The sequence below is a fragment of the Erythrolamprus reginae genome, chromosome Z (assembly GCF_031021105.1).
Source record: "Erythrolamprus reginae isolate rEryReg1 chromosome Z, rEryReg1.hap1, whole genome shotgun sequence".
Lineage (NCBI taxonomy): Eukaryota > Metazoa > Chordata > Lepidosauria > Squamata > Dipsadidae > Erythrolamprus > Erythrolamprus reginae.
The window spans coordinates 29163229-29179435 of record NC_091963.1 but is presented as its reverse complement, the minus strand read 5'-3'; the positions used below and the strand labels follow the sequence as shown (position 1 = coordinate 29179435).

General features: G+C 39.8%; 1 protein-coding gene across 1 annotated transcript; it reads right to left on the bottom strand.

Moving 5' to 3' along the window:
* Window positions 1–266: 266 nt before the first annotated feature.
* VIM (vimentin) lies at window positions 267–16007 on the bottom strand. Its single transcript, XM_070767225.1, has 9 exons — window positions 15210–16007; window positions 13331–13391; window positions 7294–7389; window positions 6348–6509; window positions 4338–4463; window positions 2922–3142; window positions 2781–2824; window positions 1636–1718; window positions 267–810 (listed from the first exon to the last, which is right to left on the bottom strand). Exons 1-9 carry the CDS (start codon window positions 15740–15742, stop codon window positions 772–774), a joined length of 1365 nt encoding a protein of 454 aa, XP_070623326.1. The 5' UTR covers window positions 15743–16007; the 3' UTR covers window positions 267–771.
* Window positions 16008–16207: the final 200 nt, after the last annotated feature.

Sequence of the window (16207 nt, the reverse complement as noted above, 5' to 3'; positions counted from 1 at the left end):
CAGGATGTTGGACTAGAAGATCTTCAAGGTCCTTCTCAACTGTTAATTATGTTCTCTTAAATCTTATATGCTACCAACATGAACGAATCTAATCTGAACCAGTCAACAGGACCAGAGTTTTAGTCTTCTGAGCTAATAGCCTGGGACTAATATCCCAGTAGAGAGAAGTTCCCTGAGGATGATTTACAGGTTTTCCCCTTACTCTGAATCCCATGTTAGATACTTCTGGTGTTTCAGCCAAAATAAAAACAAATTTGACAAATTAATCATTTGCAAAGTGACTTTATTAAAGCAATAAGAGTTGTGCATACAGTGCTGAAAAAAGTAATTTAATTGAGTACAGAAACTTAAACAGCAGTGCACCTTGATAGTTATCTCAACTAAAACCTGTTTTCTGGAGCCCCTTAACTCATCAAGAAAGAATCAATTCTCAAGATCTAAAACCTATTATAATTTTCTATATATTTCTATCATAACCATCCTGCGCTCATGGGGAAAAATATGTAGAAAGGCACTTGAAAAGGTTAAGTGTGCAAAATATTTCAAATTTGAAAAGCCTTGTCTCACGTTAGGGTCTGTCTCAACTTCAAAAGCAGAACTCGGTGTTTGGATGCTGTTTTGATTCAAATCAAAAATTAAATTTAAAGTGGTCTTATTCTAAAAGGGATATTTCAGACTTGAAACATTTTGCACACGACTTGAAAGCTGTTTTCATTTAGTGTTGCTGGTAAAGGATCCTTTTGTTTCTGCACTAGATGTGTTACTCTCTCTTCACTCCAGCTCATCGTGGTGAGAAGTTTCATTGATTACCTGTCAAGACGAATGGTATCAAGTATTAGAATGGTTTTATCAGACTCTGCTTTTAAACATTTGCTCATGACTTTAGAGAGGGGTTTTTCTGTTTTGTTTTTAACATTTCCTACATTTCAACTGATACCAAAAAATGTATATGAACTCCTCCATCTGTTCCTAAGGCAGTGCAGCTCCCAAACTCAAAACCAAAAAAAGTTATTTCAAAGCACTTTTGAGGTGAAGACTAATTGCCACTGAGTTTATAATAGCCCTTCTGGGTGTGTGGGTCATAATCTTAGAACTGTTGGCATTAAGTGGTGTATTTGCATGCCTTTCTAACTTCTGGAAGCATAGTGCTGCACATTTCTATAAGCCTTGTACAAAAGGGTTTACATTTGGCACTGTAAATCATATCCTATCCTATAAATCATTTACATATCATCATATCAAATGTAGAGAACCTCGCCTTGTCTTCAACTTTTGTTATAGATGAGCAGAGAAAATTACAGGGAATTTGCACTAGGCAATGGCAGAGCTAAGCTATGAAAGTGAAAATGCATTTCAATTCTGCTTCCAAAGTCAATCATTAAGCATAGAGAGCAGACAAATAAGTACCAAGCTGTTCTATACTGCCAAAATGGACTTGTCACTTTGTTGTGTTCAAACATGTTTCTATAAATTGAGCTAAAATTCAGCAGCTTTTGCATCTTGGATAAAAATAGGTATCAACCATTGCCTCAGCATGATCAAATGACTAAGATGCATCCTCCAAAGCTGTATAAAATGTTTGTCTAAACAAACATCTCATGCAAACATTTCTTCATCTGTAATAAGAGCACTCACTTGGCCATCTCTAGTTTCAACAGTCTTGATTAGCAGTGTTCTCTTGGAGTGGGTATCCATTGGGTTAGACTCGAAATTGGTTTCTGCAGACGCAAAGACAATTGGTTACAACTTCCAGCACACAATTGCTAATATATATGTGAGTTCAAAATGTAGCAATGCTGATTTTGGAGATCAGGTCCACATGAAGCAGAATGCAAGCAATCTAGTAAATTAGGGATTTTGAACTTCAGGTTCTATAAACTTCAGCCACTAAATTCATTTGTTCGGGTCATAGAATAAACAGTGATCCAAAGTATCTGAAATCCACTAGAGCTGGCAACCTCTCTATAACTGACAGACTACTAAGTGTTTCAACAAATAGTAAGAATCAAGATAGGAAAAAACTAAAGTGGGCTTTTGGACATTTTTACTGTATGCCATCCATGAAAGGCTTTTTCTGCTTTTTTTCAAAAATTCAGATGAGCATGATATGAGGCACCCTAACCTGTGAAATCCAAGCTAATTCTCTTGATCATATGCCAAAATGATACTTCCAAATAGAAACATAGAAACATAGAAGACTGACGGCAGAAAAAGACCTATATAATCCATCTAGTCTGCCCTCATACTATTTCCTGTGTTTTATCTTAGGATGGATATATGTTTATCCCAGGCATGTTTAAATTCAGTTACTGTGGATTTACCAACCACGTCTACTGGAAATTTGTTCCAAGGATCTACTACTCTTTCAGTGAAATAATATTTCCTCACGTTGCTTTTGATCTTTCCCCCAACTAACTTCAGATTGTGTCCCCTTGTTCTTGTGTTCACCTTCCTATTAAAAACACTTCCCTCCTGAACCTTATTTAACCCTTTAACATATTTAAATGTTTCGATCATGTCCCCCCTTTCCCTTCTGTCCTCCAGACTATACAGATTGAGTTCATTAAGTCTTTCCTGATACGTTTTATGCTTAAGACCTTCCACCATTCTTGTAGCCCGTCTTTGGACCCATTCAATTTTGTCAATATCTTTTTGTAGGTGAGGTCTCCAGAACTGAACACAGTATTCCAAATGTGGTCTCACCAGCACTCTATATAAGGGGATCACAATCTCCCTCTTCCTGAAAGCAAAAATTCCTAAGACAGCCAACAGCTACTTACCTCTCAGATTCAAGGCAGAAAAAGTTGGGACTGGCATATTAATTCTATATATATAAAAAAAGAACAAAATTCAGATTGAGGTGAACCAAGCATGACCATACTGTCACCAACCTCCCACAAATTCAGAGAATTATTTTGTACCTGCTCTCCTCTCCCTCCAGCAGTTTCCTGTAAGTAGCAATTTCAATATCAAGAGCCATCTTTACATTGAGCAAATCTTGGTACTCGCGGAGGTGGCGAGCCATTTCTTCTTTCATGTTCTGGATTTCGTCCTGAAGTCTGGCAATGCTGTCTTGATAGTTGGAAGCTTCAATTCCAAAGGAATCTTCCATCTCGCGCATCTGGCGTTCCAAGGACTCACTCTGATTTAAAAAAAAAAAAAAAGTCACAATATATTCAGTCTCTGGTAATCTCACCTTTGTTCAGATTTTAAATTTAAAAAGTCCCTTCACCCATTTCCTTTTTTTAATGCAATACATTAACCTTAAAAAAACCCTACTTTATAAATTCACAATACAGTGATCCCTCGAGTATCGCGAGGGTTACGTTCCAAGACCCCTCGCGATACTCGATTTTTTGCAATATAGTGGTGCGGAAGTAAAAACACCATCTGCGCATGCGCGCCCTTTTTTCCATGGCCGCACATGCGCAGATGGTGTTTTTACTTCCGCACCTGGGAAGACCCAGGGAAGGTTCCTTGTCCGCCCGCCGCTTTTCTGCCGCTTGTCCGGCCGCCGCTTGTCCGGCCGCCGCTTGTCCGGCCGCCGCTTGTCCGGCCGCCGCTTGTCCGGCCGCCGCTTGTCCGGCCGCCGCTTGTCCGGCCGCCGCTTGTCCGGCCGCCGCTTGTCCGGCCGCCGCTTGTCCGCTGCCCGCCCGCCCGCCGTTCGGAAGACCCAGGGAAGGTTCCTTCGGCCGCCGAGCAGCTGATCTGCTCGGCAGCGCAGTAGCAGCGAGGAGCCGAAGAAGGGGTTTCCCCATTGCCCACGCAAAGGGGAAACCCCATCTTCGGCTCCTCGCTGCTACTGCGCTGCCGAGCAGATCAGCTGCTCGGCGGCCGAAGGAACCTTCCCTGGGTGCCGCCCGCCGCTCAAGAGCAAGAGGGGGAGAGATAGAGAAAGAGAGAGAAGGAAAGAAAGAGATGAGAGAGGGAGGAAGAGAGTGTGAGAGAGGAAGAAGCAAGATAGAGAAAGAGAGAGAGAAAGAAAGATGAGAAAGGAAGGGAGTGACGTCATCGGGTGGAAAAATCGCGATATAGCATTTCGCAAAGATCGAGATCGCGAAACTCGAGGGATCACTGTAGTTCAATTGGTAATTATTTGTTTATATTCCATCTTTATTATTTTTATAAATAACTTAAGGTTGCAATCATATCCAACACACTTTTCTCCTATTTTGCCCACAACAGTAACCCTGTTGAACTGAGAGAAATTAGCTGGCTGGCTTGGCTGGTTGACCCAATAGTGAAACAATATAGCTGGATTTTAACAATAAATAACAAGAGACAAATCCTGAAGATCAACAAAAGCCATCAATTTTTTTGCAACATCTTTCACTTACAGTTCCTTTAAGAGCATCCACTTCACAGGTGAGAGACTGAATCTGCCTGCGGTATTCACTGGCTTCTTGTTTAGCCTGGCGCAACGCATCATTGTTCCTGTTGGCTGCTTCAGACAGATCTGCAAACTAACATCATCATACCAGGTTATGAAACTGTAAATGTGTATGAATAATAAAACAAAACAAAAACCCAAACACTTTTATCCTTTCAGTATTCTATGAAAAGCTTGTAACTGGTTTGGATTGCACCAGGACTTCTAGATATCTCTCTTCATTTACTTTCAAAAATAGAAGGTGCTCTTTGCTATAAATATTGCAATGATAAATTTGAGGGCCTCTGAACAGTAACTGAGTTCATATTAATATGTTTTACCTTAGCTTATCCAATTATTTGATTGAGTTCAAATATATATGTCCAAAAAAATGGGTTATCCATGGATGGGAATATCCACAAGTATGTATGGTTAAACTACTTTTCCCAATTGCTCCTACTTTTTTAGCATAAATGATTAATGCAACTCTCCACGTTTAGCAAAAGCTAATGTAAATATTTAATATTAGTGCTAAATCAGCAGACTCAGTGATAGATTCATACCTTACTTATTAAGTCACTTGTAGTGGTTTGCACACTGTTGAGTTTGAAAGTCGCATATTTAAAAAAACCCACAAGTTTTAATTAGCTTGCTTTGGAAGATTACAGCCTTAACTACTGGCTCTTTATTTTCAGAGCTTTTGTTTACAAGGCAAAAGTAATCCCTACAGGATTTCACTAGCTTTTTAACAACAAAACCAAACCCACTCATTGATTCTGACATTTCTTAGCAACAGGGCAGAAGGAAACCTATTTCTGTCTTGCAGCTTCAGGATATAAGACACAAGGAATCATTTAGATTAATGATAGCCAACAAATTAACCTGAATTATATGAAATGTTTCAGACTAGCATTGATGAATCATAAATATATTTGAAATTCATGTAGAAAAATCTGGCTGGTAATTATATCAGGGCAAATTTAGTCAATAAGATCTACTTTTGAGTAGGCAAATACTGAATTAATTCTTTTAACTGAAAAATGCAAGTGTTGTCTAGATTCTATTCTAAAAGTAGAAAACGCAAAGTCCTGCTTTCTAAGTGGCAAGCATGCAAAAAATGTTAGCACTGTACATTAAACTATAAAGCAGATTTTAAATATACCCTGGTTACCCTGGTCATAATTCTTTCTAAGTTTAATGTTAGGTCTAAACTGTTAGATATTTGCCTGGGTGACCTACCCAGACAGGGTAAAAGTCAAAAGTTCAGATTTGTTTATTGCATGTTGATTGGTTGCCTTCTTTTGGTGCTTAAAATGTATCTTTGTAAAACTGCCCTGTTGCTGAGCTAGACTGTATAAATAGGAGAACTGTCATTGTATAGAGCTCCCAATACTCCATTGCTTCTTGACTGAATTGACTTCCTTGTCCTGTTAGCAAATAAACCTTGCTTGATTCAACCTTGCTTTGAGAGTTATTACATTGGAGACGAGGAGACCGACCCTCCGTGTACTATCATGGCTACTCCGTCGGTAGTCCAGCCACCTGAATTCTTTGACCCAGAAAGAATGACCTGGACAGCCTACATGGTGAAGTTTGAAATATTTTTGGAAGCGGCTGGCATGAAAGATGCCGACAGCGGTCGTAAGCGTGCCCTTTTCCTCAATTACTGTGGCACACAAATTTTTGAGCTGGCAGAAACCCTCGCTGACCCTGAACCGGCGAACTCAGTTTCCTGGGACACTCTCTCATCCAAGCTAGCCACTCACTTCAAGCCTACGAAGCCAGCTAGAGTTTTTCGCCTTCAATTCTCCTGGATGTCACAAGCAGAGGGGGGGAAACGAGTTTAGAATATTCCAAAATGCACATTAAATGGCTTGTGTGCATTATTGTTCTAACTTGGATCAAAATTTTAAGTTGGGCAACTTTAGAATTCTTTTTTTCTTCTTCTTCTTAGTGTTACTGAAAACATTTTGCTTACTTTGGATTTGTACCACTCCTCAGCTTCCTGGAGGTTCTTTGTAGCCACAGTTTCATACTGCTGACGTACATCACGCAGGGCAGCAGTGAGATCAGGCTTGGCAACATCCATATCAACCTGAATATGTTGATCCTGGATTTGGAGTTGCAGCTCACGGATTTCCTTCAGGGATGAACAAATGCTGGTTAAGCATTGAACACATTTACCAAGATTACACTTTGTCTCGATAACCTTAAAACAGGGGTCCCCAAACTTTTTACACAGGGGGCCAGTTCACTGTCCCTCAGGGCTGGACTATAAAAAAAACCCTATGAATAAATCCCTATGCACACTGCACATACCTTATTTAAAGTAAAAAACAAAATGGGAACAAATACAATATTTAAAATAAAGAAGTAATAAGTAATTAAGTAATTAATAATTAAGTAATAAAGTAATTTATACTTCTTTATTAACAAGTAAATTTAAACTTAAATCAACAAACTCCATTTCTCCTTCCTTCCCTCCCTCCTTCCTCTCCACTTCTCTCTTCCCTCTTCCTTTTCTCTCATTTGTTTCATTTTCCTCTCCCTCATTCTTTCCCTCCATCATTTTCTCATTTTTCTCTTTCTCTCTCTCTCTCACTCTTTCCATCTCTCCCTCTTCCTTTCTCTCTCCCTCTCTATCTCTCCCTCTTTCTCTCTCTTCTTTCTTTCTCTCACTCATTCTCTTAACTCTCCCTCTTTGTATCTCTCACACTTTCTCTCCTTCCCCCCTCTCTATTTCTCCCTTTCTCTCTCTCCCTTTCTATCTCTCCTCTTCATTTCTCTCTCCCTCTTTATTTGTCTCTCTTACTATATCGATCGGTAAAATTTCGTGTGCTGCCGTGGGCCAGTTAAAAGACCTCAGCGGGCCGCACCCAGCCCGCGGGCCGTAGTTTGGGGACCACTGCCTTAAAACCATGTACCTCGTCATGAAGTTTCTTCAAGAAAACAATTTCTTCTTGCAAGGTTTCAACTTTGCGTTCCAGATCCAGACGGGCCAAAGAGGCATTGTCAACATCCTGAAAGTAAGAAAGAATAGAACTAATTCACCAACCATCTGGGAACATCCTTGAAATGCAAACTAATAATGCCCACAATAAACCCTATGCTCAATTCTTTTTATGCTTGCAGTAATTACTGTCTAAAATGTGAGTAAATTCCATTTCTTTCCAACTTACTAAACCAGTGGAAGGGAAAGAGATTTGACATTTTTGCAAGAACAAAAAATATTGACAATTTGCAAGGAAGAGAAAGGGTCAATATTTCAGGGTCATATCTTTTCCTGTAGTACCCTTAACATAAATTGTTCTGTAACATTCAAACAAGGCTAAAATTAAACCATAATTATTATGTTTCTGGTTTGCAGAAGTTGGAATTGATAATACCATTCAGTATCTTCACTTGCTTTTATTATGTGACAGGATGAATGTATGAAATTGCCAGGCTTTTTAGTTTTAATTACTATCAGTGAATCCCAAACGATGCTTTCATTTTATACACTTTATACACACAACCAAAATTAGGATCGGCAACCAGCAACTTAAGCTGGTCATTAAGCAAAGCGGTCACTGAGATTTCAACTGTGCTTATGATCTTAGTTCAGCTTTTCTTTGCTTTAAGGCCTGCTATAAAGGCAAGGATTGTTTGCAAATTTATTTTTCACCCCTGTTATTATGCCAAATGAGGCAGCTGCTACACAAAGATTATCTGTATGCAGATGTGCACTATGCTTAAACTATTATTTAGCCAGGGTATCCATTTGAGGGTACTGTGAGTTATAGCCAGAGGCGGGTGTCACATAATGTAACAACTGATTCACCCAGCACTGTGCATAACTTCTGTGTACGCATGCAGTTTCAAAAACATGGCGATATAGGGCAGGATAGCGCCAGGAAACTACCACATCACTTGAACCTATCTGAACCGGCAGCAGCCCATCTCTGGTCATAGCTGAACATCATCAGGATGACAAATGATTGCTGTTCCAGCCACAATGAAGTCTGGCATTTCAGTGGTAAATTGAGGCACCACATGGCCAGACTTACCACCACTTTTACAAGGGTCAAATCCAACATAGCCAATACACATTTTTCCTTTTTTCTAGAAAGGGGAAAAAACACCATGGCATATTACACGCATATGATAATGGGATGATGCAATTGATTATAAATGTGAGCCATTTGCCAAGCATTCAAAATATATAAATCAAGGACTACCTGTAGTTAATCCATAAAATAAAATGAAAGATCATGCAACAGTTTGAACCTTCCTCAGTGAAGTCAGCTTAAAAGTCAAGTATAATAAAATACTGTTTATTTATTTATTATTTTATTTATTTATTGGATTTGTATGCCGCCCCTCTCCGAAGACTCGTGATGTTGTTCATCACTGAAACAAATATAACTTTGCCCAGGCCTCCCTTAGCACAAGTTCCAAAGACTGAAAAAGAAGTCACTGAGAAGTCCCTTTCCTGCAAACTATCTCAATAGATATGATGTTGTCACAGGATATGGGGGAGAGAAAAATTCCTCTAAAGCTTATAAAAACTTAGCACCTTTATGTGAGAGAAGGCACTCTTCTCTTTCTCATTAATTGCTATGAATTTTGCTTCACATTCCATTCAGGGTAGCAAACAGCCCACCCCTTCTACAATGTGGTTTTCATTAAACATGTCAGTTTTTCAGCAGGCAAACAGAAAAACATCCAAAATGGAAAGGGAAGAAAATGCTCCAACCAAAATTGAAGCACCGCATACCTGACAGTGTATGGAAAAATTAGAATTTGTATCAGAAACTTTGGTCTTAGCAGAACTACCAGACCTTTTCACAAAGCAGTTTAAACTTAATCGTACAAGAAGCCCAAGCTTTGGCTGGGAAAATATAAGCCAGGACTTTTTCTAAGTCCATTTTCCAGCCCAGTGCTTTCTGAACACATTTAACCATATCCATATGACTTTCCACAGACTGAAAGTCATCTGGATACCGTTAAATGTATTCAATCCTTCTTGGTGCCCCACTGTTTTTCAGTAATTGGTGAGTCAAAGAAAGCAAACAGCAGGCAGCCTCAAGATCGAGTAGCTAATATTTAGCTACAAAACGCTAAATTATGATGGAAGAGTTTTTTATTTTTAAAAAAGACCCATCCACCAGTGAAACAAATACATTAAGCCCAGAATGTGTTTAATGCAGTGTTTCACTAGTCCTCCCAAGGACTCCATTGTCCCATTCTGCTCCTGAACACAGATGAGAAGACAATTGTGAGTCCCATGAGACATTGCTAGCCATATTGAGTTAAGGACACATCTGCAAATGCTGCCATACTGAAAAGATGATTTGATTACTTTAAGTAGGTCAGTGTTTTCCCATCAAGGTCCAAAATTCCCCAGCCAGCAATTTAAAGTTGCTAAGGCTAAAAAAAAAAACCTGTAGCAGGCTTATTGCACAGAGAAGAAAATAATAGCTCTACTACAAAACCATGTAAAAGTGTGGGTTTTTTTCCTAGTGTAACTTTATGGGGGGAAATCTGAACCAAATACAGTTGGAAAGTCAGACAGAAAAAAGACTATGGTCCAAATTGGGGCAGGGGAGAGATTACCCAAGTTTAAAGATATTAATTTAGAAACTAGCAATCTTTATTGGCACCAGGAATAGTCATAAAATTTTGAAGTTCTAAATTTAAAAAAAATTAAAGGATAGGCATTTTCTAATTTTAGTTGAAAGAGCTCATGTTTTTAGAGATATATCAAAATTCCACAATGTTTTGTAATCTTGCAATATTTTAGAGATGCAATGTTTGTTTTTAAGTATAATTTTCTCAGCCATCTTATTTTTATTTAATTTGATTTAACTTGTGGTTTTGCAGTCTTGGTGCCCACAGGAATCACACTAATGGTATTTGAACCAAGCCAAGGTTTGTTCCCATTATTCTGCCTGGTTCAAAATCACACATTATTGAGAATTTGGGGAGCTGCATTTTGAACACACTGTTACACTAGAAAAAGAAAATCAAAAGTTTTCTTCAGGTTTTAAAGTTATAGAGATGCAGCATTCCAAGGGACGCTTACAATGTTTACAGCATTCAAGGACATTTACATAATCTGAAATGTGTAATATGTAAATTTAAATCTTTTCCTCATGCTTCAGAGATTTAATATAACATTGAGCATTTCCTTCCCAATGTTTTAACTGAAATGAGAAACATTGTTTTTTAAGCTTGGTGGATAATATCTTATAAACCAGGGGTTCTGTCTGTGGTTCTGCGTACTTACCAACACAGGCAAAGGGAAATGAACATTTTTGAACACCTAAAACCATGATTTATTTTATTTTATTTTTTTATTTATTAGATTTGTATGCCGCCCCTCTCCGGAGACTCGGGGTGGCTCACAATAGTAAAAACAATATGATGGCGAACCCATGGCATGTATGCCGGAAATGGCATGCAGAGCCATCTCTCCAGGCACATAAGCCATCCCCTGTTGCACTTCTGGGTTCCTGCACACAGGCTACCTGGTCTTCATGCACATGAGAGCACCAAAAACTGGAAGGGCAGCTGCCCAGTGCACATGCGCATGCTGGGCAGCTGCTCTTCTGGTTTCTAGCACATGCATGTGCACCGGCACCTGGCCTTCCAGTTTCTGGCATGCCTGCACGCATGAAGACTAGCTGGCTGATGCGCATATGTGTACCAGAAATGAGACAATCATCTTCCCAGCATGCGTATGAGCACTGGGCGGCGGCTCTTCCTGTTTCCGGTGCGCACGCGCCTATTTCAGCAATCAGTGCTGAAAAGGTTCACCAACACTGGCCTAAAAGATAGAGTCCAGGAAGAAGATGCTACCACAATGTCTATGGCTGGAGTGTAAACTAGCTTAGGCTGCCACTTTTAAGATGACGTACTATTGTTGAGCTTATGGAATGAAAAATGAAGAAGTTGCTTTTTTTCAGGATGAGAAAATGAAATCTGACACTGGGGATACCCAACATATGACATCCAAAGCAAACCACATTGAGAGCTTGCACTGTTACCTGAATCCAATCATGGCAGGACACTGGTGCCTCCAATGAGAAAAACTGAAAGGCAAATGCCTGCCTAGTTCAAAATTTCAGAAAGGAGAGAAGGAAGTCTTGTTATGTATGATATATGCCAACCAGGAGGAGAAAGCCTGGATTGGGACATCTCTTTATAACCATAAAGAAAATACAGGGTGAAACTCCTCTTTTTTGGAAGGCATTGCATATCACCAGTGTATTGGGGGTGGGGGAGATTTTTTTTGTTTTGCAAAGATAAATGTGTTATTTTATGAGTAATTACAGAATTTGTGAATTGGAGAACTGGAGTCTTGTCCATCCGCTGTTACCTGGCTTAAAAATGGGGAGGGGACATTAGAACAGCCTAACACTTACCCATCATTGCTAGCGAAATGAACCAAAACACACAACCTTTTTTTTTTAAACCCTTTATATTCCAGTTGTTTTGAATTCTTTAGAAGGGGGAAAATGTCTTGGAGATTGGCAATTGAAAGTCAAGGATCCCAATAACATGAGGGTTTCTTTCCCTTTTTTTTTTTTTTTGGAGTTAAATGGCAGCCTGTACAAAGAGCTAAACTAATTGCTGGATAAAGATGATATGCAAATCAGCCTTCAGATTCAGCACTTTTTCTTCCAGCCTTTGAAGAAAGTTTATTTTGAATGAAAAATAGCTTTGGTGCTCCTCCACCACCCTCCCCAGAGAAAGTATCTGCAAAATTGGAACCCTCAATAAACTTCTAAAAAAGAATAATAATAATAAACTCTCTCGGTTTAAGTTAGTATTCAGGCCAGCAGTTAAAAAAAAAACTTTTGTTTAGTGCCTGGTATAATTTGTAATAGATAAAGTGACCAATACTTTAATTTGTGGGTCCTTAAAATGTGCTTGCATCATGACACATTTAGTAAGAATGCAGCCTTTGGTTAAAGCACCCCAGAATACAAAAGGTTCTGTTATTTCAGTCTTTGGCCACAAGGCAGGCTCCGCATTCCAGACTGAATCCCATAGAAACTATTAATACCTTTCAGTAGAGAGAACAGATGTTCCCCTATGGATCTAGGGGGGAGGGATAGATTCCACAGAACCTCTTAGATGCGGGCAAAAAAAATTGTTAGAATTTTAAAAAATCTTGGCTCTAAAAGTATCTGAGCAAATAAATATGAAGCATTAATGTGTTCATAAATTAATCTAAACATAGGTCGAATCACTAGAGGTAACACTTAAAGAGATAATCTTGAAATGTTTAAATATGTTGAAATAAAATGTTGAAATAAACGATGAAAATCTCAGTCACCTATCTACAAGCTGGTTATTAGCAAGAAGCAATCTCTGAGTTTTGAGGTTACTAAATTAATCTAAGATTAAGTTGGACCCAAATATTGTCAAAGCCCACTGATTTTATTCAATCTTCTCTGTATCCAGCGTCCTATTAGGGGGGGGGGGACTTTCTTCCACATAGCATCTTAAAAGCTGCATTTTCTGTAAACACAAAACTGTGTATTATGGCAAATAAAACAATATGTGCTATACAGATAATTTCCTACCCTACAAACTGTGTCTAGAATTCAAGATAGTAGAATTGAATCTAAAGTTCAGAGAAACCTTAAAGGCCATTGTCCCCTCCCTTGCAGTCTTCACAGAAACATGTGTTTGGCTGGTTTGTAAACAGGGTGTTTCTGGATTAGAAGATAGCCCTTTCAACTAAACCAACTAAAATTCTAATAAAATGATTAGTGTATCAATACTTGCTGCACACTCAAAAATGTAAGTTTAGTAGAAGCAACAAAAATGTATTTATATCAAACAATAGGGAAGGCTCCCCCCCACTTGAGGCATTTTCAAGTTTCAATCTAAGAAATCACTTGCCTATGAACTTCTTAACTGCTAGGTGGCTTCAGAGTTACTTTCCCAAGGAAAGCTACTTATACTAACCTGCCTAAAAGACTGTAGGGTATTCTCAGCATCTTCTCTCTGAAGCATCTCATCCTGAAGTCTGAAAAAATAATTCAAAGATATTGAAAACGTCAATTACAAAAAGATCAGATGTCATAGGCAGCCACACCTAAGAAAGAAAATAAGGGGGGAGGGGGAGCAAGAACAAAGCTTCCAAGAAAATTATCTTTGTAGTGGCGGATTTTTTTCCATTGTGGTGTGACCAACCCTGGAGTGAAACTATTTGAATGGCATTATTTAATCCACCAATATCCTGGTCTGCCAAAATACTGTTTGATTCAAGCAAATTAGCAAAATTGGCGATCCTAATTTTGGATCTGCGACGAAGTTTGTTTAACTTCATAAATTCAATCTGATAATGTTCTATGTTTCCCCCCTCCCTCCACCAAAGCTGCATCTTTTCACCTACATAGCATTCTAGTCTATATCTTTTAATTCTGGTATCAATGAAACCAGAACCTGGGTAGTCCAGTACCAACACAAACTGAAATTTCAGTCCTAGATTTCTTCAGTTCTAGTTTGCTTTGACTCCAATAAGCTGTACTGGGGTGAAAAAATTGAGGAAGTAAATTTAAAACCGAATAGTACATTCTAAAACAGACTTAACTTTTTTTTTTTTAGCAAAGTAAAAAAAAAAATTCTTGCTCAAAAAATTTGAAAAAAAACAACCCATATTCAGCCACATACATGATGCAACCTTACCCACTGAGTTTTATCTCTTCAGTATAAATGAGCTGAGACCACAATGTTGCCTGTCCATGCTACATTGCATCAAAGTGAAGGGGGGGAGACCAAATCATTTGTTTCTGTGTTACAGACCGTGGGAAGATGACCGCCTAGTGCATTCTTCTGGACAAAGAATTTTATTGTGCTTCTCATTAAAAAAAAAAAAAAACTCCATAAGCTTCGTTCTGGAAATGTCTTTGAACTTTCTATGCAGTTTATCATATTTATTTTTTTCAGATTAGTTAGAATATGAATTGTCAAGTATTCACTCCTATTTGAATACAAAAAAAGTTTTCACAAAGTTTTGAACTAAAACTTTGGAATTAACTAACACACCAGTTTATTTCTAAGGAAGAACTGAAAATATGCTTAATTACAGCTGCAACTTCTTGGAAACTGAGATACTCATTTGCTGTTTCATTTGTACAGATATAGGGACAGCTGTTATTGGTTATTAAAATAAAAGTGCAAATATTTGCACTTTTTTAAAAAAAAAGAACCTTAATATAGGATACTTACTTCACAATCCAAGATAGAAATGTCTATTAAACTGGTGTTTGCTTCTGCAATTCAAGTTTATATATTAAAAGGGAATATATAATGCCCAGTAAATTGGAAACAGTGCGAAAATGTCCACTGGTTCCTTTTCCCTTGTTCTCCATTACTTGCACTCCCGTTACTACCACCAGAGGACACACCCATTATCTACTCCAGAGAGCATGCTCTACTCTGGCAAATAAGCAGTTATTAACAATAGCTAGTATCCAGATAGTTAGTTTTTAGAAACAGAAGATTTCGCCATAAAACTTAGTCCACTCTTGAGACTGGACTCAAAGGGCTCTATATCATCCTACCTATATTATTCTTTGGGGTCGATTTTATAAATAATTCAAGGCTATACCCACTACTATTTCTCCCCATCACAACCCTGTGAGGAGGGTTAGACTGAGTCTCACTGGCCCATAGTCGCCTAGTCGGCTTTTACGCCGGTGTCGGGGCTAGAATCCCAGTCCCCTGGTTTCTAAGGGGCAGCACTTTAACCACACCAATTAGCTTATACCGAGTCTCAGCCGAAGGGGACCTGCCGAGCCCGCTGCTCCAAGGACCAGACTCGCTTCCCAAGGCCACTTACTTCTCGCGCAGACGCTGGATGTCGTCGCCCAAGTTGTCGCGCTCCACTTCCACGCGCGCCTTCTCGTTGGTGAGTTGGTCTACTTGCCGGCGCAGCTCGCGCATCTCCTCCTCGTAGATGTCGCCTAGGCGGGAGGTGCCTTTGCCCTTGAGTTGCTCGAGCTCGGCCACCAGGATCTTGTTCTGCTGCTCGAGAAAGCGCACCTTGTCGATGTAGTTGACGAAGCGGTCGTTGAGCTCCTGCAGCTCGGCTTTCTCGTTGGTGCGGTTTGTCTTGAACTCCGTGTTAATGGCATCGGCGAGGGTGAAGTCGACCAGGGGATCGCCGCCGAGGCGCAACGGCGGAAGGCTGCTTCGAACCCTGCTGGCTTTGGAGGCATAGATACCGCCGGAAGAGGAGACCAGGCGGACGGAGCTCGGTCGGATGGAGCTACCCAACGAGTAACGGGTGCTGGAAGTTACAGAGCGGGTGCTGCTGGGCCGGCCGCCGCCGAACATACGGCGATAGGAGGATGAAGTGCTCCGGGTGCTCATTGTTGGAATCCGAGGCGTTTCTCGATGGCGAAGTAGCGTCGTCGTCGAAGCCTTGCGAGCAGCGGTGGTGGAAAGAAAGTGCTCCTCCCGCGCGCGTCTTTTATACCAAACCCGGTCCCCACCCTCCGGAGGGCTTACCGTAATTATCAGAGAACGCCTTCCCTAGGACGGAGGCCGCGTAAGTGCAAGCAGTTGACCGTCGTCTATGTAATAGACAAATTCACCATCGTGGATAGCGTGCGCAAGAACTCCACACTTTTGGTACCTTAAGAATAAAGAGCTAATTTTGCTCTCCGAAAGACTCTCTTGTTTTTCTGTTCAATAACTATTCACCAAGCATTTCAACCCCCCCCCCCCAAAAGGTAACCCAAGTATTTTTATTGAGCGCACAAATTGAGTTTAGGGTCATTAAATACTTCCGCGCTTTCCTTTTAACTAGCTCTTCCTTTCATTTGTGCGTTTGTG

Coding starts and splice junctions, on each gene's coding strand:
- VIM (XM_070767225.1), bottom strand. CDS start 15,742: ATGAGCACCCGGAGCACTTCATCCTCCTATCGCCGTATGTTCGGCGGC. Junction 13,392..15,209: donor ATCCAGCGTCTGCGCGAGAA/GTAAGTGGCCTT, acceptor TTATTTTTTCAG/ACTTCAGGATGAGATGCTTC. Junction 3,143..4,337: donor TGGATGCTCTTAAAGGAACT/GTAAGTGAAAGA, acceptor TTTTTAAATCAG/AGTGAGTCCTTGGAACGCCA.